The 25,570-nt window shown below is 33.5% G+C and overlaps 2 protein-coding genes across 3 annotated transcripts; one reads left to right on the top strand and one right to left on the bottom strand.

Moving 5' to 3' along the window:
- Positions 1 to 327: 327 nt before the first annotated feature.
- Positions 328 to 3,636, bottom strand: LOC123904428 (receptor-like protein EIX2). Its single transcript, XM_045954097.1, has 2 exons — positions 2,075 to 3,636; positions 328 to 2,002 (listed from the first exon to the last, which is right to left on the bottom strand). The coding sequence occupies exons 1-2, from the start codon at positions 3,583 to 3,585 to the stop codon at positions 328 to 330; spliced, it is 3,186 nt and encodes a 1,061-aa protein (XP_045810053.1). The 5' UTR covers positions 3,586 to 3,636.
- Positions 3,637 to 21,635: 17,999 nt separating this feature from the next.
- LOC123905051 lies at positions 21,636 to 25,194 on the top strand. 2 transcript variants are annotated; one of them, XM_045954666.1, is made up of 7 exons: positions 21,636 to 21,777; positions 21,916 to 22,076; positions 23,363 to 23,425; positions 23,573 to 23,620; positions 23,743 to 23,796; positions 24,665 to 24,725; positions 24,822 to 25,194. In XM_045954666.1, exons 2-7 carry the CDS (start codon positions 21,930 to 21,932, stop codon positions 24,905 to 24,907), a joined length of 459 nt encoding a protein of 152 aa, XP_045810622.1. In that variant the 5' UTR covers positions 21,636 to 21,777; positions 21,916 to 21,929; the 3' UTR covers positions 24,908 to 25,194. The 2 variants fall into 2 exon arrangements, with proteins under 2 accessions (XP_045810622.1, XP_045810623.1); XM_045954667.1 differs by having other exon boundaries at positions 21,656 to 21,777; positions 21,920 to 22,076.
- Positions 25,195 to 25,570: the final 376 nt, after the last annotated feature.

The following is a 25,570-nucleotide window of genomic DNA, read 5'->3' as shown; positions in this document are numbered from 1 at the left end:
CTTATATAGCTGATAAACTATTTTTTTTTTTTGATAAATTAAAAGCATCTAGATATTAAGGTAGGGATAGAAATCCCAACGCATTTGACACCATATCCTTCCCCGTCCTCCACCTATAGCTCATCACTGATAAACTAATATATAGCAGAATGTATCTTAGCTAATAAGTGGGCCTTTAGATCCTTTTTTTTGTAAGCTCAAGCTTAACTTATTTGTCAAGTAATTAAAAATAGAACTATCTATTTATATTTCATGGCTTAAGTGGTTAAACTTATGACTACAATTTATAAAGGCAAGAATGAAAGAGGGAAAAGAAAAGAATACCAATTAGCCTCTAAGCCACCTTTGAAATTTAGTTGCATTCAACACCATAAACACATATATTGTGTCAATTATGTTGTTCAAAAACAAGACATATTTATGTCTCCAAGTCCGGATGAATAGTAAAGATCCCCAGAGTCCCCATAATCCTGTGATGAATCCCAATGCGACACTCAAATAAATTGATTTTTTATCTCCCGGACTACTTTCTTCAGGTGTTTCTGGTTTCTGGTGTGCAACTTCTTCATCTCCTGGACATGTTTTGTCAAGTGGTTTCCCGCAAAGACCAACATTCCCTTCATAACTTGATGCTTCAAAACTCTGCAATTGCGTGCCAATTGGAATTCTTCCAGACAGGTTGTTGTTAGACAGATTCAACATGGAAAGGCGATTAATTTGAGCTAGAGAAGGAGGAATTGAACAACATAAATGGTTTGTTGACAAATCAAGAAATTCAAGTGATGTCAACTTTCCAATCTTTGAAGTAATTTCTCCGGTCAAATTGTTGCTTGATAAATTCAATGACACTAATTCTATCAAGTTTCCTATTTCTTCTGGAATGTCTCCTGTCAATTGATTACTTGATAGATCTATACTCCTCAAAATGAGTTCATTATTCTTGAATAGTCGTTCTGCACCTTTCCACATCAACAATGCAACCAAATCATAACCTTCATAGCCAAGGCCAGTTCTTAATCCAATTGGGTAAAATAATTCAGTGTCCATGGTTCTTTCCGAGGAAACAATTATAGACATTGCAGAAAAATTCTTCAAGCATTTGAAAATTGGTCCCGATAAATTGTTCTCAGAGAGATCCAACAATTGAATGTTTGTTAATTCACATAGACTCAATGGAAGACTTCCAGAGAATCGGTTCCTTCGTAAGCTTAACATTTGTAATTTTTGTCCTAACCAATACGGTATTGGTCCAGATAATCTATTATCTCCAAGATCTAGCATAATCATTTCTCTACAATTTTTCATGGAGACAGGTAACTTCCCTCTAAAGGTATTGTTACGCAATATTAATACTCTAAGCTTACTCAATGATCCAATTGTGTACGGGACTTCTCCGGACAAAGTATTGCTACTCAAGTCTAGAAATTTCAATGATTTCAAATGATTCCAACAATCAGGGAGTTGCCTTGATAATTCATTCTTTGATAGATCCAATACGCGCAATTTATCAACTGTAGTGTTAGTACATAACAACAACCGAATTTCAGAAAACTTGTTCTTCGACAACTGCAGCAATGTTGCACTTCGAAAAAATGGTGGGATTGAACCTTCCAATTGATTTGAATCCATGATTACTTGACAACCTTCAGAAAATGTTATGGGCAAATTTGGAATTGTGCCAGTGAGATTATTGTATGAAATATTCATGAAATTTGTATATGTTGCTTTAGTCCAAAACCACACTGGAACTACATCTGAGATTCCAGCATTAGAAATGTCCATATCAAAAAGATATTCTTGACTCCATAGCCATTTTGGAAAACTAGGCCCCAAATTACAAGACCTTAAACTTATGCTATCCAATTGAAAAGGCGGCACCCAATTTTCACTGAACATCAAATCCAGTGAATTGTAACTTAAGTTTAAATACATTAACATGGTCATGTTGCTAAAATGAGAGTCAGTGATTACACCATCCAAATTATTGGAATCCAAGTACAAAGTCTCTAATTGATAGGGGAATGGAGACTTTTGTGGTATATTCCCATATAATAGATTGTCAGAAAGGATTAATGTTTCTAAAGATGAGAATCTTGACATGTCATGTATGGTGCCAATAATTTGGTTGCTAGACAAATCTAATTCTTTCAATGAATTCTTAGCACACCCAACAGATAAATTATGAAGTATCACTGGAAGATATTCACTCAACATATTGGTTGATAGGTCTAGTGACCTTAAAGAACATAAGTTACCAAATGATTTTGGAATTCCACCTTCTAAAGAGTTTCTTCCAAAATTCAAAGACTCCAATTTAGTTGGAAAATCACCATCTGGCACCTTCCCACTTAACATATTGTTAAAAAGGTTTATTGATTTTAGATTTGGGAATATTGAAAGGTCCGGAAATGTGCCGGTAATTTGGTTTCCAAATAACATCAAATCTTGTAGTGAGTATCTAGCACATCCAGACAATTTAGGAAGAATTGTTGAGATGTCTTCATTGAAATAGTTATAACCAACATCCAATGACTGTAAAGTACATATATCCCAAATAGAAATATTTAATGTTGATTGGGAGAGGAAAAGATCTTTAAGATGACACATATATAAGTCCAATTCTTCAATTTTTGGAAGTTTACAAATAATTTTCAGCCAGACATAAGAAGAATTGAGATTTTGTACATTACTCAAGTCGAGATGGGTTAAGAGAGTGAGATTAGAAAGCCACTCACCGCCAACATGATTATTCTTGTCATGAACTCTGAGCCCATCATTGGATCCAAGATGAAGCTCCTGCAAATTTGAAAGTTTTCCAAATTGACGAGGAATGGTTCCAACAAGCTTATTATAACTAAGATCAAGGTGCTGCAAATGAGAGATATTTCCAATTTCATGAGGAATTGATCCAACCAGGTGAAAATTAGAACCAAGATCAAGATGCTTCAAATTTGAAAGCCTTCCAAGTTGATGAGGAATGGTTCCAACAAGCTTATTAGAACTAAGATCAAGATGCTGCAAATGAGAGATGTTTTCAAATTGATGAGGGATTTCACCTTCCAGTCTGTTAGATGAAAGATCGAGATATTGCAAGTGCGAAAGACGAGCAAAGCTATTGTGAATTCTTCCACTTAAGAAAGAACCTCGAAAGACAAGGACTCTCAAGTTGCTTAGAGAACCAACTAATTCTAGGAAATTACTTGAATACTGATTCAAATAACTGATGTTCACGTACTTTAAATGCCGCAATTCCATCAATGGCGCGTTGATCTTGCCTCGAAAAGCACCAAACTCATCGCCATTTATATTAAACATTTCAACATGGCCAGTTTTATTGCTACATGCAATTCCTTTCCATGAACAGCAGTCACTCTTATTGTCCCAAGTAGACAAAAGGTGAGTTTCATTCAACACAAGGCTTGCCTTCAACTTTAGGAGGGCATGTCTCTCCTTCGCTATGCAACCACCGGAACCGAATTGTTTTGCAGCTGCTGCTCCACAATAGTTGAACAAAAGAAGGTGCAACTGCAACACCACAAAGATTACTCCAACTAATTTCATAGATATAATAAATGCACTAGTCATCTTGCTCAGCCAAAGTACTAAAACTGAACCTTTTTTTTTAGCAAAAAACTGAACTTCTTCTCACATTCAGAAACAAAGTATTTAGAGTAAGATTTAATTAGGGGAAGGAATAATAAACTAATGCATAATAGACTAACAAACAAAGACTGAGTCTAAGAAAGTGTCAGATTTCAATGTACATATTTAAAAAATCGCATTTGCAATTGTGAAGTTTCTGATGAAAGTGTCAAATTTCAATGTACATATTTAAAAAATTACGATTCAAAGCAATCCGTTACTTGGGCTGGGGAAAACCACGTTGAATTGGAAGTGCAAGCAAGGGTGACGTTTTTTTTTCTTTCACCACCAGTTTAATCTGGTTCGGAATCAGTTCTGGCATCAAGTGGTTCTAGTCACCTCCCGATCGCAGTTGCGGGGGATCGAACTTTGATTCTCACTACCAAGTCCAACGACAATCACAACTGAACAGGGACGGAGCTAGAAGGGGGACCAACAGAGGTCACGGTCCCCCTAAATATTTTTGAATTTTTTTATACTACTATGGTATTATATTATTGGCTTAATTTTACTTTTGATCCTCCTATTTTATTAAACTCATAAAAATGGTCCCTTTTTTATTCAAATTTTTGGCTCTGTTTTTATATTTGGTGTATATTTGATTCTAACATATGTTTTTCCAACTAAAAATAATTTTTTTTTACCAAAAAAGGTGATTTATTGTCCCAATAATGAATTCAATAAAAAAAAAAATCTATTTTGAGATTAGAATTCGCCTTTTTTTATGTAAAAAGTCACAATGTTAAAAGTAAAGTGCATAGATTAAGACCAAAATTACAATACATATAAAAATTACGATACGGTAAATTGGAATTTTTTGGAGTATATGATGCGGAGAATGGGATTTGCGCAGAGGTGGCTGAAGTGGATGAGAGCCTGTATTTTTACTAGCTCAATGTCTGTGCTTGTAAATGGTAGTCCTACGGCGGATTTTGTTGTTGGTAAAGGGCTGAGACAAGGGGATCCGTTATCTCCCTTTCTTTTCTTGATAGTTGCAGAAGATCTCACTCGCTTAATGCAGAAGGCTGTTGACAATGACAATTATCATGGTTTTAAAGTTCGTGATGACTTACAGTTTCACACTCTTCAATTTGCAGATGATACCGTTCTAGTAGGTGAAGGGAAGTGGGAGAATTTGTGGTCGCTTAAAACTGTGTTGAGAAGTTTTGAATTAGTATCGGGACTGAAGGTTAATTTTTACAAAAGTAAGCTTTATGGCATTAATCTTGATGATAATTTTTTGTCCGCAGCGTCCTCCTTTTTACACTGTGAAGTAGAATCGATACCTTTTCGTTTTCTAGGAATTCCAGTTGGAACTAATCCAAGGAGAAAGGTCACTTGGAATCCTATAGTGGAAGCTATGAAGAAACGACTTAATACTTGGAGTGGTCGAAATTTATCATTTGGCGGAAGAGTTACACTCATTAATTCGGTACTCTCTAGTCTCCCATTATATTTTTTCTCTTTTTTCAAGGTACCGGTGTGTGTGTTACAAGAATTGATTAGTATCCAAAGGAGATTTCTTTGGGGAGGATGTTCTGATATTAAGAAGATTTGTTGGGTTAGTTGGGACACAATTTGCCTACCAAAAGATAAAGGTGGGTTGGGTATAAAGAATCTAAATTATTTCAACCAAGCTTTACTTTGTAAATGGAAGTGGAGAGGTTTGTGTGATCATAATACTTTATGGACCAAACTATTAGAACATAGATATGGGAGTTTGGCTGATAATTTTTTGCACTCTAATGTTAGCAATGTCAAAGGTCAATCTTTGTGGTGGCGTGATATTTTGAAGATTGGGGGTATTGAGAATGATGCGTGGTTCAGGACTAATGTGAGCAATGGCGCAGATAGCAGACGATGGAGGCTTACTCAATCAGGTATTTTTTCGGTGAATTCGACTTACGAGTTCCTTCACTCTCGCGAAGTTGTTGTGGCTATTGATGAAAATGTAGTGAAAGCTTTACAACAATTATGGTTAAATGATGTTCCATCCAAAGTAAGCATTTTTGGATGGAGGTTATTATTATCAAGACTTCCAACTCGAATGGCCTTGGCAAGAAAATCTATCCTTGTTAATCCGCATGAACAATGTTGCATTTTTTGTTTTGAAGAACAAGAGGAATTATCTCATGTGCTCTTTAATTGCTCTTTTTCTCAAAAGTTGTTGAAGCAGATTTTTAAATGGATGAATGTGGATTTCATCTCTTTTGATGACGGGTGGAAACATTTTTCCTCTTTTGGAGCTTTATTGAAAAATAAGAAATATGAAAAAGCTCGTCACGTTATTTGGTTGGCCACCACTTGGTGTATATGGCGTGCGCGTAACAATGTGGTTTTTAGAGGAGAAGCTATTAATTGGAAAGTCTTAGAAGACAAGATTATTTATATTTCATGGTTTTGGTTTATAGGTAAAATAGCTAGTAAGTCTTCTTGTGTATTTTCAGATTGGTGTAAGGATCCATTAAAATGCATTATTAGCATGTAATGGTTGCTATAAGAATTGTAAGGGTTGAGTACCCCATTGTACTCCTTATAATTCAATTTTTGCTTATAAAAAAAAAACAATATATATATAAAAATAAATGCCAAAAAGTTCAACTTAAAAAAATGGTCTATAAAATGTAATTCACAATATTAGTATATATATATATATATATATATATATATATAGGGGTTTTCTAACTTAGACCCTAGTTAGGTCTAAGTTAGCAAGGTGCACCTTTTCAATTGGACCAAAATACCCATTCTTTTTAATTAATTAACCAAAATACCCATTAATAGACGCGGATCCAGTATCGCGCGCGTACCGAAGGACCATGGTTACAGACCGTTGATTTCCATCAGACAGCCAAGCTCTGATCTCATCAAGATTGTCTGATCAATCCGACAGCCTAGATCATCCTGATCCATCAGATTCCAGCGCGTGCGCCACACTGGATTACACCCTGAGAGAGAAAAATTTGCTTTTTAAAAGTAGGACACGTGTCACACAATGGTTGGCTGGACGTGATTTTTGTTCATTTAATACTTTGAACTCAATTATTTCGTTGTAAATTAATTTATTTTATTTTTTTTTTTATACCAAAATTCATAATTTTTTTTTTCTACAAATAGAGACTTGGTTCGTTTGATTTGGACACCGAAAAAAAAATGCAATTTTTCACTACCTTAATCTCATTTTTTGTCTACTAAATACGTTACTTGTGTGTTGTAATTTCACACGCACCACTCAACCAACTCACTGAAACCATTATACCAGGAAAATAGTAGATAATATTCTGGAACTTTTGGTATATTTTATGAAATTTTTGGAGACCTGAAACTATTTTTAGTTAATTAAATGAGATAAAACGGTAATTAAAAACTAATGTTTGCTTCTGAAACCATTTTACTGGTAGAATGGTTGCACATAGTTGTATTCTGAAACCATTTTACTGGTAGAATGGTTTCAATGAGTAATTTATTAATTGTGTTTGCTTCTGAAACCATTTATCTGGTACAATGGTTTCAGAGAGTTGTAATCTGAAACCATTTTGCTGGTAGAATGGTTTCAGTAAGTTGATTATTAGTTATTTGCTTCTGAAACCATTTAGCTTGTAAAATGGTTGCACATAGTTGTACTCTGAAACTATTTTACTGGTAGAATGGTTTCAGTGAGTAATTTATTAATTGTGTTTGCTTCTGAAACCATTTAGCTGGTAGAATGGTTTCAGAGATTTGTACTCTGAAACCATTTTCCTGGTAGAATGGTTTCAGTGAGTTGATGTAAGGTAGTGAAAAATGAGATTAAGGTAGTGAAAAATTGAGTTTTTTTTTTCTGTGTCCAAATCAAACGAACCAAGTCTCTATTTGTAGAGAAAAAAAAATTATGAATTTTGGTATAAAAAAAAAAATAAAAAATTAATTTACAATGAAATAATTGAGTTCAAAGTATTAAATGGAAAAAAATCACGCCCAGCCAATCAGACAGCGACACGTGTCCTGCTTTTAAAAAGTAGATTCTTCTCTCTCCAGGGTGTAATCCAGTGTGGTGCACGCGCTGTAATCTGATGGATTCGGATGATCTGGGATGTCTGATTGATCAGACAGTCTTGATGAGATCAGATCTTGGCTGTCTGATTGAAATCAACGGCCTGTAACCATGGTCCTTCGGTACGCGCGCGACACTGGATCCGCGTCCATTGATGGTAATTTGGTTAATTAATTAAAAAGAATGGGTATTTTGGTCCAACTGAAAATGTGCACTTTGTTAATTTAGACCCAACTGGGTCTAAATTAGCAGCCCCCATATATATATTGTACCAGATAAATGGTTTCAGAAGCAAACACAATTAATAAATTACTCACTGAAACCATTCTACCAGTAAAATAGTTTCAGAGTACAACTATGTGCAACCATTCTACAAGCTAAATGGTTTCAGAAGCAAATAACTAATAATCAACTTACTGAAACCATTCTACCAGCAAAATGGTTTCAGATTACAACTCTCTGAAACCATTGTACCAGATAAATGGTTTCAGAAGCAAACACAATTAATAAATTACTCATTGAAACCATTCTACCAGTAAAATGGTTTCAGAATACAACTATGTGCAACCATTCTACCAGTAAAATGGTTTCAGAAGCAAACATTAGTTTTTAATTACCGTTTTATCTCATTTAATTAACTAAAAATAGTTTCAGGTCTCCAAAAATTTCATAAAATATACCAAAAGTTCCAGAATATTATCTACTATTTTCCTGGTATAATGGTTTCAGTGAGTTGGTTGAGTGGTGCGTGTTAAATTACAACACACAAGTAACGTATTTAGTAGACAAAAAATGAGATTAAGGTAGTGAAAAATTGCATTTTTTTTTCGGTGTCCAAATCAAACGAACCAAGTCTCTATTTGTAGAAAAAAAAATTATGAATTTTGGTATAAAAAAAAAAATAAAAAATTAATTTACAACGAAATAATTGAGTTCAAAGTATTAAATGAACAAAAATCACGTCCAGCCAACCATTGTGTGACACGTGTCCTACTTTTAAAAAGCAAATTTTTCTCTCTCCAGGGTGTAATCTAGTGTGGCGCACGCGTTGGAATCTGATGGATCAGGATGATCTGGGCTGTCGGATTGATCAGACAGTCTTGATGAGATCAGATATTGGCTGTCTGATGGAAATCAACGGTCTGTAACCATGGTCCTTCGGTACGCGCGCGACACTGGATCCGCGTCTATTAATGGGTATTTTGGTTAATTAATTAAAAAGAATGGGTATTTTGGTCCAATTGAAAATGTGCACCTTGCTAACTTAGACCTAACTAGGGTCTAAGTTAAAAAACCCCATATATATATATATATATATATATATATATATATATATATATATATATATATATATATATATATATATATATATTTTGTGCTTTCAAAATTTAGTTTTTTTTTTTTTTATTAACTTATGTTTTTAAACTCGGCCACCCTTAAGCTAAATTTCTGGCTCCGTTGTAGCAAAGGTGACACTTGTTATACATCTATGTAAGATTAGCTTCTTATATTCTAGATGGAAACTATTTTTTATTTTCTTTCGGAAGACGACCTTATTATTTGATAACAAATCTTTCTCTGTCGTAAAAAATATAATCAATATCAAGCAATTGAATTTTATCTACAGCGTTTAAAATTTTAGACATTTTTTCTCATATCTTCTGCATATTTTAGAGCATAGTTTTAAAACCCGGACCGGTGATCGACCCGGTCGTAGTATTGGGTCACTGGGTCACTGGTCGGACCAGTGGGTCACTGGTCTGACCGCACGACTATTGACCCGGTCTATATGTATATAAAAAAAAAAATATTTATGACTTGAATTTGATTGCTATAAAATTTAATCAAAAAAGTCTTTTAATTTTTTTTAATAAATATTCATATAACTAAAATAAAACACAAAAGCTTCTCATTATAATTTTTTTATTTTGATTCTAATATCTACTACATCATATTTTCTAATGTATATTTTGTTTTGATGCAAACAATAATTATATAGATAGAAATGAAAATATACAATAACTGTGATAAAAAATTAACAATATGAATGAATGACATGCAAAGGTTGGTTAAAAGAAAATGGAGACAAAAGTTAATTAAAATAAATAAATAGAATGATTTTTTTTCCCGGAAAAAAAAAGAAAAGAAGAAGAATGGTCAAATGGCGTCATTTAAAAAAATAATAATAAGCTCAGGATAATTAGTAGTAATATCATATACAAGTATAAAAAAAAGTGAGTTTTATAAAGATATATACTAGTTTAGTTAATGCTTTATCAGACAAATTAATTTGGCTTGATGGTAAAGTTTGAAGTGAAAGTATGTGAAGGTCGTGGGTTCAACACTCTCCAGCAACATTTGGTAATTTTTTGAATTATTTCTTTCAACTCACACCGGTTCGGTTCGGTCTGGTTCGCGGGCGGTTTGCACTGGTTCGCGGTTCAACCTCTGAACCGGCCGGTTACTAGCGGGTTTCAATGGGTTAGTTGCAGAACCGGTTCTGTTGTTTGACCGAGCCGGCTACATTAACGGTTCCCGGCCGGACCCGTCCGACCGGCCGGTCCGGTCCGGTTTTTAAAACAGTGTTTTAGAGTGTACCGAAGAAAAAAAAAACAAAGGTGACGTACACACGGTTTTACTTCAACATACACTGAATAATCAAATTTTTTTTTTGACAAAATAATCAATTTCATTAATGGAAAAATATAAGAGTTAATTGTCAAATCAGAGACTCCTTAATTACGTTGATTTTGTTATTATAAAGATGGCTGGTCCGTTGAACAATTCGTCCACCAGAGGGAGGGTTGTACCTGCAGGTACTCCGATGCTTAAGTCAGCAAATAGTACAAGAGATACAGAAAGAGAAGAGAGAGAGTACAGAGTAGAATGAAATTGAATATCTGGCTCTCCTGTATAGGAGAGCTTATATAGTTGCCCCCGGCGTTGGGCCAAACGTTGGTCTAATGGGCCGGAATAACCGGCCCAATAGACTCAACTGCCAAGATAGTCGGCGCCACTGATCTAACCTGTTGATCAGAATAAAGATAGTTGGTCCGTTGAACAATTCGTCCACCGGAGGGGGGTTGTACCTGCAGGTGCTCCGATGCTTAAGTCAGCAAAGATTACAAGAGATACAGAAAGAGAAGAGAGAGAGAGTACAGAGTAGAATGAAATTGAATACCTGGCTCTCCTGTATAGGAGAGCTTATATAGTTGCCCCCGACGTAGGGCCAAAGGTTGGTCTAATGGGCCGGAATAACCGGCCCAATAGACTCAATTGCCAAGATAGTCCCTGTATCGTAGGGGAGGCGGTTATTCGCCTTATCTTGGTTGGAGTTGTTCCACTATATGCGGGCAAGGGATAAGCTCCGTGGCTCAGGTGGCTGAACCGTGGTTGGATGGATGAGCATGTGTTTATCGTGTCTCTTAGCCGTTACGTCGTGGAGGACACGTCATTGGCTGACGTGTCGGGGAGACCTCCCCTTATTGGGTTGTGTCCCAAATTCCGGGCAGAAGAGTAATTGGGCCAGCTCTTGGCCCAGTCCAGAACATAACTCAATATAAATAGTGCAGGTGATCATAAAGCCAATATAGTGAAAACTCACTTTCTTTTTTTTTTTATAAACAAAAGTTGAATTATAAGGAGTACGATATATACTCAACTCTTATAATTCACAAAAACATCATTAGATGTTTTGTAAACACGCAAACGAAGCATTGCACCAGTTAAAAAAAACAGAAGAAGAGTTATTCTCTATTCGTCCTATAAATCAAAACCAAAAAAATACAAATTATGTGATCTATTAAGAACAAATTAACTGCTTCTCCTCTAAATTATCTGATCCACTACGGAAGACAAATTATCTAAAAACTCACATTGTGAATGTGATTTGTGACCTTCTCCGACAATGTCTTTCAAATTATCTATTTCTCTCAATTCTTCATTTTTATGAATAGTGTGTGTTTAAGATCAATTAAAGAGAGTGAATCTTTTGATCTAACAGATATTTCTCTGACTTTCGTTCACTAATATATTCATTGTCATTTCCTCTATGAAACAAAACAAAAAAAAAACAATTAGGAATCTCTAATGAGTTAAATAAAATGAAAATATAGACCATAAATGCATATGGGAGTTACGCTATGGTTTAATCTAGCAAGCTGAAACTTGATTGGCAAGATCGATCATTTTCTCCGTAATTATTAAAGAAAAGACTTAACTACACATTTGGTCCCTTACGTTTATTTTAAGTTTCAATTTGGTCCCTTGCGTTTAAAAAGTATCGATTTGATCCCTTACGTTTATTTTAGGTTTCAATCTAGTCCTTTCCGTCAATTTTGTCACATGTGACAGTCAACTTGCATATGTGGACAGACACGTGGAACTTGGACACACTGACACGTGTACTGTTCAAACGGTGTTAGTAAAAAAAAACTAACGGAAATGATTAACCAAATTGATACTTTTTAAACGTAAGGGACCAAATTGAAACTTAAAATAAATGTACGGGACGAAATATGTAGTTAAGCCTAAAGAAAATAAGGCTCATGCTAAATAGTGTCCCGCGGAAATGGTTAAGGAAACAAAAATAGAACCAAAAGCTAAAAAAAATGGCATTAGCTCTCTGTTTTCTTAGGGGAAGGTAATCCAAAGTTCGGCCACAAAGTTAGGAATGTCTGGCAAAAAATTGTTCCTCCCAGTGTTACAGGAAATTAAGTATCGATTAATAGTTTATTTGATGTCATTTTACATTTTTATTCTTTATACTCCTATTGAGAAATTTAAAAATTGATAATTAAATTAGTTAAAACAAATTTACTAATAGTTAAAAATATGGCTTAATTGCACATTTAATCTCGTATGTTTTAAAAGCTTCAAATTGTAGGATCAAATGTGCAATTAAGCCTAAAAATATTTACAAGGTGTTTTTTTGGTTGATATCGCTTATTAGTAACTTATATGACTATATTTTATTTGCTTAAATATTTGTAGCAATCTACGGGTAATTGGTGGTTAATTATTAATGAAAAAATACAAGTTGGATATTGGCCAAAAGAATTATTCACTCATTTAAGCACCGGAGCATCTAAAGTTATATTTGGCGGTGAAACTCATGCCTCACCTAATTTGTTGAGTCCCCCAATGGGTAGTAGGCGATTGCCTACAGACGGATATCAATACTCGGTTCTTTTTGGAAGACTTCAGCATATTGATTCAGATTCTGATCGAAATGATGTAATACCTGAATATATGAAATCATATAATGATGCTAAAAAAGATTGCTATGATTTGAAGTTTTATGAACATTTAGGAGATCTGTATCGTCGTGCTTTTTTGTATGATGGGCCAGGTGGACAATGTGATAATTGATCTATGATTGTATTTAAAACTATAGTATTTATTAAAAGACCATAAAAAGTCAATTATAATTTGCATCTCTTTTCCATATTTTTATAGGGACTCTCTATTTTACTGTATTTGTAATGATGCTTATGTATCAGATTGTGATACTAATTACTAGTTACTAGTGTATTGTATAAATAAATCTCTAATCGTCGTGACAATGATGTTTGCCATGGTGATGAACGGTGAAATATGTTTATTTTTAGGCTTAATTGCAGTTTTGACCCCCCAAGTTTCACAATTGTGTGATTTTAGCCCCTCAAGTTTCAATTATGCGATTTTAACCCCCTAAGTTTGACAATTGTACGATTTTGGCCCCCCAAGTTTCAATTGTGCGATTTTAACCCCTAAGTTTGACAATTGTGCGATCTTGGCCCCCTAAGTTTCAATTGTTCGATTTTGGCTCCCAAGCTTACCCCTTTTACATTTGCTAGCCCCTCGTTTACTTTTTGACTAAAAATTGCTTATGTGGGGCATTTTGACTACACAAATTGAAAGCAGCTGTAGGGTCATTTTTTGACAGGTGTCAAGCTCAAAGGCGCGCAGAGCAAATCCTTGTTGGACATAAAGCCAAAAACTACTTCTTTTGGTCACATATTTGAATATGTTTTCCCCCCTTTCACATCCTTGCTTGTTGGGCCAAAAAACAGGTCCAACAAGTGAACAAACACAAAGCCCAGTACTTAAAGCAACAAAGCTTCACGCCAAATAAAAAACAAAGAAGCAAGAATGCATTCATTCAGCCATCTCTTTCACGTATTCTATCTGTTTCTTATAACTACTTTCTGCACATCTTTTGTTTGTCAATCTCATATGAAAATTATAGCTACTTTCTATTTGTCAATCAAACTTGGCAGTGTTCAGATCAAATTTGGGTTAATGTTGGAATAGTTTATATGTGATGTGTGTTCAATCAGACTTGGTAGTCCATCTAAGGTTTAAATTTTTGTAATTATTTTACTTAGAAATACCAAGGGGATTATAGCTCAATGGTGCTTCTAATCATATGGTTTTTTGTGGTGTCAATTATCAATGGTGCTTCTAATGCATGCTAGCAGCTAGCTTGGCATCCATCTTCACTATTCTGCAACTATCATCACTATCCTGCATCTAACAACACATATCGTTTTCTAAAAAGTATTTGATAGATAAACTCTTGCTGAATCTAGGATTGTTACATTAAAAACCATGCATCATGCATAATTGCATATGCCCTTCAGCATGACCCAATGAGTTCAAGGCTTGCAATAATGGATTAAGCTTATTTTGACTATATTTGCTTTGATTAGGTTACATTTTCTGCACATGAACTATGGTTTATATTGTCATTATATAAGACTTTCAATTAATTAAGAAAATTGTGTTTGAAGTTTGGGTGTTTTTACACAAAAACTGGTGCATGTATTTTGTATGGAACATGCTCCTTTTGTTACTTAACTCTCATACCATATATTTGACCTACTATTGGATGAAACATGTTGCATTTTGTTACTTTACTTTCTCAACTTTCATACCATATATTTGACACACTTATTTTATTACAGGTGCACCAATAGTAGGTATGCTTTTTGAGAAGATAGAATAAAGATACTGATGCACATGATAAGAACCTTGAGGGATAAGGAGAAGAAAAAAGAATATAATGGTAAAACTTATGCATAGTATAGGGAGGATCATGTAATGTATATATATGCTATCATACATTTAAAACAACACATTCAATTTGTTGACTCTATATTTGAAGAGATTATTATGCCATGGCTTAAATTTTGAATTTGGAGTTAGACAAAAGTTATGTATTTTAGGGCTTTGCGAAAACTATCATGTAAATTTTTTTCTTATTATGTTTTCTATCCTTGGCAATGTGATAAGTGAATTATGTAACCTTAGTTGTATTTCTATTTCTTAACAAGTACATTGAAGAATATTTGAAGAAGTACATTTCCACTTCTATTATATAAGTAATGCTTAATTTCTGCACAAAATATTTGAGAATTAATGTCTTTCATACCACATTCTCACCAAAAGAACATGTTAATAAGGAAGGGAGACATAGAAGTACTGACGTTTTTCTTTTTTTGTAGTGTAGTGTAGGATTACAAGTATAATATCTTTTAATGGATATAGATATAACTTATAAGTCTACCAACATAAAAATACCAAGAAAATGAGGTAAGTGAAACATAGTTTTGTCTTCATTTTTAAATTTTTTATTCTGAAATTAATTGATTAGTTATATATCCAGTTATATGCAAAGGTTAGCATATTTCTATTCTGGAAAAATTTCTTTGGTATAGTGTAAACATTCACTTTGAAAAGGAATAAAGAGTAGTAGGCAATAGGCAGTATCCTTGATTTGAAATGAAGAAAACAAAAGGAAATGTCATTAATAGTTAAAATTTTTGTCACTCTTTATTGTTCAATTTTTACAACACGGGAGGCTATAGCCTATAGTATAAACTATTGTTCAATTTTTGTAACTATTTATTGTTCAATTCTTATAACACGGAAGACTATAGTATTAGACTATTGATATTATATATAAATAAATGATTTAATTAAGTAATTTGTTCCTCTATTCTGTGTCATTTTATTGTATAGTTAGTAGTTAAAATTTTTGTCGCTCTTTATTGTTCAATTCATATAACACATGAGGCTATAGTATAGACTATTGTTCAATTTTTGTCACTATTTATTGTTCAATTCTTATAACACGACATACTATAATATAGACTATTGATATTATATATAAATATATCCTATAATTAAGTAATTTATCTCTCTATTCTTGGTCATTTTATTGTATAGTTAAAATTTAAATTTTTTTATCATTTTTTATTGTTCAATTCTTATAACACGGAAGGCTATAGTATATATTATTGATATTATATATAAATAAACCATATAAGTAATTATGTTTGATGTGTTGTAGTTTATTATGTTTTTCAGTTGAAACTCTATCTATATTTATTATCGAGATGATACTCTAAGGGTGTGTTTGATTTGTTAAAGGGTAAGTACTGGACAGAACAGTACAAGACAGAACAACACAACACATGACAGAACAGCACAGAACAAACTTTTGGGATATTGAACATTTTTTTGTCTTATACGATATTTTGTTAATAAAATGGTATTTTGGCATTTTAGACAACTTGTACTGCGGACAAAAAGTTGTGTTATGGTTTAGTGAGGGACAAAAAATTCTGTTTTTGTCCTGTCCATTGCCTCCCAGTTTGTCCAGTTCCTGAAACAGTTTTACAATCAAACACAGTACAACTACAGTTGTCCTGTCCAGTCCCTTATTTTTTAGCAGATCAAACGGACCCTAAGTTATTGTTTGTCTGTAGGTTTAGGTTTTAACTATAACAACAATTATGTTATTATATGTTTATATTATATGGTTGTGTTATGTTAACAACCATTTGTCTAAATGTTGTATTTAATCAAATAATACAATCGTCCTCGCCCGTGCGTTGCACGGGTTCCTAACTAGTTAGTAACAAAGAGAGCGTAGAGTGGGTCACACTTTGTTAGAAATGTTACAAAATCACCAATATCAGTAACATTTCATGTGAGTGTTACTAAAAGTCAAATATGTAGTAGTGACCCAAGGATTACAAAGATGCAATTAACCATCAATGCTAGAATTATGCCATGAACACTAAGACATAATAAGACTTGGATATATGTTGATCCTGATTCACATGTCAAGCATAAAGATGATGGATAGTAGCCAAGGGATACAACCAAATTGAATGGCTAGATTTGTTTTAATACCTTTTCACCATTGGCTAAATTCACTACTGTAAGAACTCTAATTGCATTGGCTTTCCATGAAATCTTGGCACTTGCTTCAAATGAACTCTAGTTCCTTTATATTCTTGGAAACAGAAATTATTTGGCATAGCCAGCATGCATTTGGACCTCTATCAATGAACCTGACATGGCTGCTATAACGACTTTGCAATTGGCAGAACATGAGTCCCTTTCCCTTTTGCTTACTCAAACACAAAATAATCTCAGGTACTGTACCAATATATTAAATTCTGTTTAGATGTTAAAAACTTACCTTTAGATTGCAGAATCAGATTTAATTGAACATTTCTTGATCCATGCACGAGAAATGGATTTGCGTAACACATTCACACATGCTCAATAGACTGTGTAGGAAGAGATCGACTTCCATTGTCGTCAAAGCCATTATCATCCTAAATCTAACATGTAAACATGAGATAGAAATGTAGCCAAAAATGACTTGCCGAATTACATTTCTCCAAATATAAAGAAATAGCTTTTTCGGCAAGTCATCCTTGGCTGCAGCACTGTATTTCATGTTCACATGCAAGAATTCAGATGAACAAGACACAACAAATCCATACAATCAGTACCAGATCATGTTTCCCTGTAATGAAAAGTTAAACTTGTCATGGTAAGTTGTGGAATGTGTAAGGGACAAAGAGAATCCATTTTCATTATAATTCAGCTAATAAGGTAAACTTGTGTTTTCTATAACAATACATACTTCATGGTCCTTTTAATGGATTAGGTCCATAATCAAGGCTCCAATCCCTCTAATTTAGAGATCCATATTCCCTATAGCTAGAAAATTGAAACAAATTATTTGTTGTGATACAATTACAGTTCTCAAAATATACTATGTTTGGTGTTAGGTGATATTTTAGAAATTGAATATATTTACCTAGATCATAAAGAATTTAGACCAAGTGGCATTCTCCTTAATTGTTAGAAATTTTGGCCATTTTAATAAACAAAAGATAAACTGATCTTTGTTTACTGAAGCAATCATGTGGAAATGTTTACTAAAGGCATAATAGAATTTAGTTGAAAAGTAAGCAAAATATTACTAATTAACCAATATGTTTACAACCATAAGTAGAGAACACACTCAACCCTCCAATAGAAGAATCAAAATTGATAAGTAGACTTACTTCTTTATAAATAACTTTCAACTCTTCATCATGATCTTGGAGATTAGAAAACTATGGTGATTTAGTTTTAATTTTGCTTATGGTTTTGTAGGAGGATGAATAGAAAAAGCACACATTGGCCTTATAACTAGTATGCAGCATTTGAAGGTTGTGCATGCTTGTGACATATGAGGGTATTTTATTGTGTTCCACTAGTAACATATAAAGAGAGATAGAATGACATAAGAGAGGATAGGAAAGTCTCAGATACCCTGGCTTTGTATTGTACTTGTCAATGGATGAGAAGTAGTATATGACAGCCAAATTGGGTTTCCTCACAAGGCTTTAATATGCAAATAATGTCTTACAAGTATAAGTCCAAGGGAGAATTAATTCTAAAAGATTAGTCAATTAGATAGAATAGTCTATTGATTTATAAATATCACTAGTTAGGTGAGACTTCTCAATCTTAGACTCAATAATATAGATTACTGATTGTGTCGGGTATGATTCATAGTTAGTGATAAGTAGACAGATCGCTCGAGATCAAAGGTAATCTTATATACTGAACTATTGTGTGTGTGTGTGTATATATATATATATATATATATATATATACACACACACAAGTTGTAATTTATAACCCTAAATTTGAATAATAAAAATGTACTCAGAGGCATAAACACAATTGGCCAAACTCCACGGTAATGTCTCGTGTGATGTTTGTTTGTGTTTTGTATCTATTTTCTTTTAAATCATGGATGCTATTATAATAGTTTGAGAGCTAATGTACTTTGTTGCTACACTCCACGACCGGTCCAGAGACCGGGCAAGCTGGGCTATGGCTCAGGCCTCAACATTTTGAGGGTCTCAAAAAATTATAATTTTATCAGGGCAATCATTCAAATGATATGTTAAGTATTTGTACCGAAATTTGATATCACAAAGTGCCAATTGGTGTAGTGGTTGCTTCTTGTTGTCGAGACTAAAGGGGCATGGGTTCTATTCGTTCCTGTCACAATTTTTTATTGTAATTCATCGGGATCTCGAAATGATATTATTTGTGGATGATAAATTTTGAGGAAAAGTCCATCCCAAAAGATTATACTTATAAATTAGGTGATATTTTTATGGTGAGTATCTTAACATAATGCATGAGCAACCCACTTGGGTTGGTGCATTGGTATTGACTTGGGACCTGAGAGTATGCTCCTCTTGAAGTTTGAGGTTCGATTCTCTCTAGTACCAATTTGGGTAGGCTAATTTAGCTTCTTCAAAAAAACATAATGCATGAGCAAAATTAGCAATGAATTCATATAATTAGAAAATGACAAGCTTGCATGATTCACTTCACCACCTCTTATATAGCATATTAGCTAGGCTCATTAGGGAAACAAATCTTATCACTTTCATGGAGAAAGGATTGAGGTGAGGCATAGATCAGCTCTTGTCAGTTAGAAAGCAACTCACATCACATGCATATAATGCAAGTTGTGTAAGGAATATTTCAGGATCATTTTTTTAAGAAAAGATCCAAGTTGCTAAGGATGGTAAGTTCATTATATTATATGCAAATAAATTATAGTCTATGAATACGAAAAATTAAAAATGAAAATTAGATAAATTTTCTAAGTGCATGTTTGGATGAGAGGAGAGGTTTGATCGACAAAAATTACATTTTATAGTTTCACAAAATCACAGTTATATGTATCTTATCTAAATTGGACAAGATATATATAATTTATTTTTTTTTTGGTAAAAGAGAGGGCAAAAAACCAAAATATATATAATTTTTACTTCTATTTCATTTCGAAATGAGTAATTATTAATAAGATGCTAAAATGGCTATATTGATATGGGTCTTTAGGCCGCTTAAGGCTGTTGACGTAGTATTGCCTTGCTACTTGCTGATCTGCATGTATTGTAGCTCTTTTGCCTAAAAAGTAAAATGTGAGTTTGATTAAAAAGTAGGTTTAATGGTATATTTGATCTTCTATATTTAAAAAAATTTAAGTTGGTGCTTTACATTATTGATGTTGACATAAGTCTTTCTTTTTTTTGTTAAATTTCGAGTTAATTTCATCTATCTTTTCATTAAATTTTAAGTTAATTCACTACAAGAAAACATGATATTCTTGACCAAACTTATTGAGGGTTAAAAGTCCCCAGTAATGTATTTTTAGGTTATTGAAGGCTCAAAGCCGTCAGTAATGTATTTGTCCATCCTTGAAGAACGAAAAAAGTCAAATTGCACATTAGTGGCGGCTAGCGGCTGCCAGTAATGCAAGAAAAGTTGTTAGGCATTACGACGGCTACAGGCCGTCAGTAATGTTGTTGACCGTTGTCATTTATTGGTTCGGTCGCATCAACAAACTGGCTTCACCGAATACCATCGACAGAGATCATCATATCAAAATCAACAAGACCATCATCCCGCATGACAACTACCTCAATCAACCCCAAGACAATTTCTTCCCCAATCAAGCACAATCAACCCCCCAATCAAGGCAGAAACTTCCTCGTTCATAGGCCTGTGGCGCGACCTTTGGCGCCTTTGGTGCGACCGAACCCACTCCCCCCAGTAAGAATAATTGAGGGAGGTAGAGGCCGAAGCCAAGGCCAAGGGAGGCCGCGCGAGCCAACATACAGCGGCAAGGGAAAACAACCACAAACTCAGCCTGACCGACCAAGTGACGGATATTGAATCGATGATAATCATGATGTAATTTTAATTATCTTTTGATTTAATTAGTTGTAACCTAATGACAATTTATTATGTTTAATTATGTTTTTTTTTGTGATGGTATTTTAATTATGCTTGGTTGTAATGACAATATTATTGTTATGTTCAATTATGTTTATGTTAAGTATTTATATTATGTTTTTAATTAAATTTAATATTTTTTTGTCAAAATAAAATTATATTTAATATTTTTTAATTATTTATTATGCAGTATATTTTAAAAAAATTAAATATTTAAAACTCGAATTTAATTATTTAACAATCAAATTTTATTGATTTTTAAATAATTAAATTATTTTTTTTTTTTTAATTTTGATGCACATTATTGGCGGTTGCAGGCCGCCACAAAGTTCGTCGCTTTTCATTGAATTATGCTTATGTCATGTGCATTATTGGCGCCTGCAGGCCGTCAGTAACGTTATTGACGGTCCTGGCCCGCCAATAAACATTACTGGCGAGTATTTTCCAGAGGGTCCTTGACCGCCAATAATGCATGCAATTGTGGTGAATTTTGTGCATTTTCTTGTAGTGATTTCATCTAAAACTATCACATGACATCTTCCTAAATTGTCCACATATGAAAAAAGTTAGTCGCATAAATAATTTAAATAGAAATTTGACTAAAAAAACTATCTAATAATTTTTCAAACGTAAGAGACTGAATTAAAACCGAATGTCTTTTTTTTATAAAAAAACATGTTATCAATTGACCGACTTTTTTTATTTTATTTTTCACCACCAGTTTAATTTAGTTCGGGAATCAGTTCTAACATCAAGTGATATCAATTGAAAGACTTATTTTACAACTTGTTGCAAGATCCAATACTTAGCTTTATTAATATTTTTAATTAATTTAATATTTAATTTAATTTGCTTATTATTATGAGTGTAGTGTATGTTCCTTGTTACAACATCTATATATAATAACGGACTTTGTCGCAACGCAGTTGGAGATTCTCACATAGCAATTTCATCTTCTCGCCAAGATCGCCAATTTCAAATTTCATTTCTTCCAATCCAATACGGTACGCTACGCTACAATTTCTTCTTCCTTAATTAATTAGGTTTCAATTCATATTCATATTATTAGATTAATTGATCCATGTTATCAATCATTCAAAATTAATCTTACAATTGATTTGGGTATATATATATATATGTAGAAAGACAGTAAACAATGTCAGATGGTAATAATGTTGAGGATGTGAAAAAACAAGAACTTCATGATGATTCTCCTAACAATCAACTTCACCCAGTGGATGATCCCAAAGTGTCTGATCAAGATACAAATACTGAAATTTCAATGCCCTCATCTCAACAAGAGGTGATTATTTTGCTCTATCATTGTTATTATACTACCTATGTCCCTAATTATACTCTGTTCGACAAAAATGTAGTATTCATTTACCTTGTTTTAACCGTATTTTTTTAATAATATATCAATGTAAATATTAGCATATTATGCATATAATATAAGATCTTGTTCAATTTGTTTTGATGAGTATTTTCAAAATATTAAGTTTTTATAATATTTACTAATAGACAATTAAATATATTAGTGATCAAAATTGTGCATTGGCGTACTTGGAGTGGTCAAACAGGTTTTATAATTAGGGACGGAGGTAGTATTTAGTTTGAGATTGTTAAATTTTGTGTCTTGTCAATTTTTATGTTGGATTCAAGAAAGATGAGCTTTCAAGTTATTTTTAAAAACTATAATGTGAAGAATAAAATATGTATGCTTTTATACTCTATGAAGCGCAGACACGGACACTGACACGTTGCCACCGATTATAATTTTAAAAAATGACATGATTCAATGGAATCATATGTGTTGGTGTTGTGTTGGTGTCGGACAATGACACACCTATTCTGAGGAATATCTATATGCTTCAATGTTTAGAGTTGTGTATGTGTTCTGCTGTGTATTATGATAAGTTCATTGATATAAAAGGTATGTGTATAAGGTAGTGTTTCTAACTCTTGTCCAAAAATTACCACTACTATTTAGGAAAACCGGCATCAAGGTTCATTAAGTGAATTTAAAGTTTCAAACAAGCTCTTTAATTATTTGTAAAGATGAAAATGATTCTTTATCTTTCTAAATGACACCAATGTCAGATTCTCGGTACCCACACTAGATAATAGCCAGAAACGTTTTTTAGTAGGCGCGGCCAGGATCGCTGCGAAAACACACAGGAGCGGTGGAATTGTCGTTCCAGCGCGAGTCTGTTCATCAACCCAGAATTCTGGGTTCACAGTATTGGTCGGAAAATCGATAAAGGCCCGCTGTTGTTGTCGTATGAAACTTTGAATTAAGTTAAAGTACCCCTGATACAGTTTTGCCTATTTATGTTACATCTACAAGAAATATTTAGATTGGAAGAAAGTGTTTGTATCAGTTCAAGATATTACTATTATTTATCGGTGAATATTTCTTGTTTTAATTTTTTTGCAAGCTTGGATATTACTGAAATAACTGTTTAAGCATCGGAGAGACAATAAAAAGGGTTTCTTCTTAATAGATTATGGTTATTCTCGGCATTAAATCTCACAATATGTTACTTATTATGTTGTGATATTTCATTTACTGTAAATCTATTTCTGCAGGAAGATGCTGTAAGGAAAAAGTATGGAGGGAGATTGCCAAAGAAGCCTCCTCTCATATCCAAGGTTTCTTTTTTTCCTTATCTGTTATCTGTTGTTGCTTCTTCAACGTTCCATTGCCTGTTTGCCTCTATCATTTGACCATATGCGTGTTTGTGTGAAATGTTCTTTTGAAACTGACTTTTGTTCATGAGTAATTTCGCTTTTTGGCAGGACCATGAACGTGCTTATTTCGATTCTGCTGATTGGGCTTTGGGAAAGGTATTTTCTGGTCTTAGAAGCATCTGTTTATCATTATTATGCTATTAAATTTTCAATATAACCTTCAATATGTTTTATTTGGATGCCTGATATCTCTTGTCTCCATATGATTATTCATATAGCAAGGAGCACAAAAGCCTAAAGGACCACTTGAAGCACTCCGTCCAAAGTTGCAGGTAAAATTCTTAGTTGACTTTTTCACATCTGTGTTCATGTAAATACTTAGTGTGTTTGGATTGCCATCAAAGACCCCCAAACCTATGTTTGCACAGAAAAACTTTATATGGACAATTTCTGCATTTCAAAATGGAAACAACAGTAGAGTTGCTTTACCAAATGGTGTTTGCAAAATATAGTTGGTTTATACTTAAGTTAGCAACTTTAGTCCAAACATAAATCAATGTTGTCAAAGGTGGATAGCGGAAAATAGTGTGGATTGTTAAAATTCCGCTACGTAACACTGCGATAACGCGACTATAGCAGTTATTTGACAATATATTTTGTACTAAATGATGTATCATAGAACAATAGTGTATTAGCGGTTTGTCCAAATTCCACTATGAAATAGTGGTATAGCGCTGCTATCGATGTATTTAACAACATTGACATAGATTAAGTTGATTCTTTTATGCATTGGTGCGGTTACCACACCATGTATCTATTTGATTTGCATGTGGTTGCAATAGTTTTGAACACCCAAATAGACCCAGCTTGAATTCAGCACAGGTATGAAGAAGGGATTTTGTTGTTTGGAATACATCTCTGCAATGATACAGATGTGCTATGCAGTCTATGCAATTAATTTCAACCGAAGTTACTAGTTATTAATCATTGTCGGAGTCCCTTTCATTATGTTTACAGTATAAGATTTTAAGGAAACACGTGATCTGAAAAGGGAATGTGGTTCCCTGATCCATTACATGACTAATAAATGATAACTTGTAATGAACATTTTCCTATTTGTATCATTGAAATTTTGTTGCTGATATTGCTGTTTACGTTTTTCGTTCCCTGTCTTGGGGTCCTACCAACATTGGTAATCAGCCAACACATCAGCAGACCCGATCAAGGCGCTCATCTTATGCTCCAGCAGATGGTTCTGAAGGTATGTGCAAAAATAACAGGTCCATTTCTTGTGTTCCATAAAGTTCAGGTCTGTCTTAAAACTCAACTGTTTTGTGGTATATTTCTTCCTTGACAGTTGACGGTGATAGTGATCCTTCATTAGAAGATCCGAGTGCTGCTGAAGGTGTTCCCGGTGATAAAAGTGATGCTGCTCAAGACTAAAGCTGCGATCCGTAGCCTACAGATTTGAGCTATAAACTGCATTTCTCGACACAGTGCTGCTTTCTTCTCTGAATTTGCAAGCAAATGATGACGCGTAATAGAGTTGGTTATGCTAATAACTAGAAGTGGGAGTTTTTAAAGCGATTGTAACCATGAATTTCATGATGTGCTAGGATTGCACAGTGAGAGATCTTGAAATATTGTGCCAGTTGTAACATTTGATGTCTCCCAAAATATAATCATCTAAAATAAGATTGGATACTTAACAGTAATATGTTTGCAATCAATTGGTATATGTTGTTTTAGTAACAACTTAGCAGATTTTAATTTTAAAATCAGTAGAAAATTTCAAATTATCATGCTGTTTCACATAGATAACAAAAATGCTTCATCTATACTTCACTATATGATTTATTTTTTAGTCTTCTAATTCACTGTATATTGTTTTCATAAATTTAAGGGTGAACACTCCATATCCTAAAGATTTGTTGGATATTTATCCATTATTTAGTTATTTTTCATATTTAATTATTCTCACATAATTTTAAATTTAGAATTAATCTTGCCGATATCGGTATCAAATCAAACTTTGGCTACTAACAATGAATTTGTCAAAGTAGTAAGGGTTTTGGTCCCCTTAAACATGTGATCGGGGATTCGGTT

Source organism: Trifolium pratense, linkage group LG2, assembly GCF_020283565.1.
Source record: "Trifolium pratense cultivar HEN17-A07 linkage group LG2, ARS_RC_1.1, whole genome shotgun sequence".
Classification (NCBI taxonomy): Eukaryota; Viridiplantae; Streptophyta; class Magnoliopsida; order Fabales; family Fabaceae; genus Trifolium; species Trifolium pratense.
Note: the sequence above shows the minus strand (reverse complement) of the source record. Positions and strands in the feature narration are given on the sequence as shown.

Bases quoted from the DNA above. Each gene is read 5' to 3' on its own strand.
- LOC123905051 (XM_045954666.1), top strand. From the start codon at position 21,930: ATGTCAGATGGTAATAATGTTGAGGATGTGAAAAAACAAGAACTTCAT. The intron at 23,426-23,572 runs GTTTCTTTTTTT...GCTTTTTGGCAG, and splicing joins AGCCTCCTCTCATATCCAAG to GACCATGAACGTGCTTATTT. The intron at 23,621-23,742 runs GTATTTTCTGGT...TTATTCATATAG, and splicing joins CTGATTGGGCTTTGGGAAAG to CAAGGAGCACAAAAGCCTAA.
- LOC123904428 (XM_045954097.1), bottom strand. From the start codon at position 3,585: ATGACTAGTGCATTTATTATATCTATGAAATTAGTTGGAGTAATCTTT. The intron at 2,003-2,074 runs ATTAATCCTTTC...TCAATTAGAGAC, and splicing joins AGATTCTCATCTTTAGAAAC to TTTGTACTTGGATTCCAATA.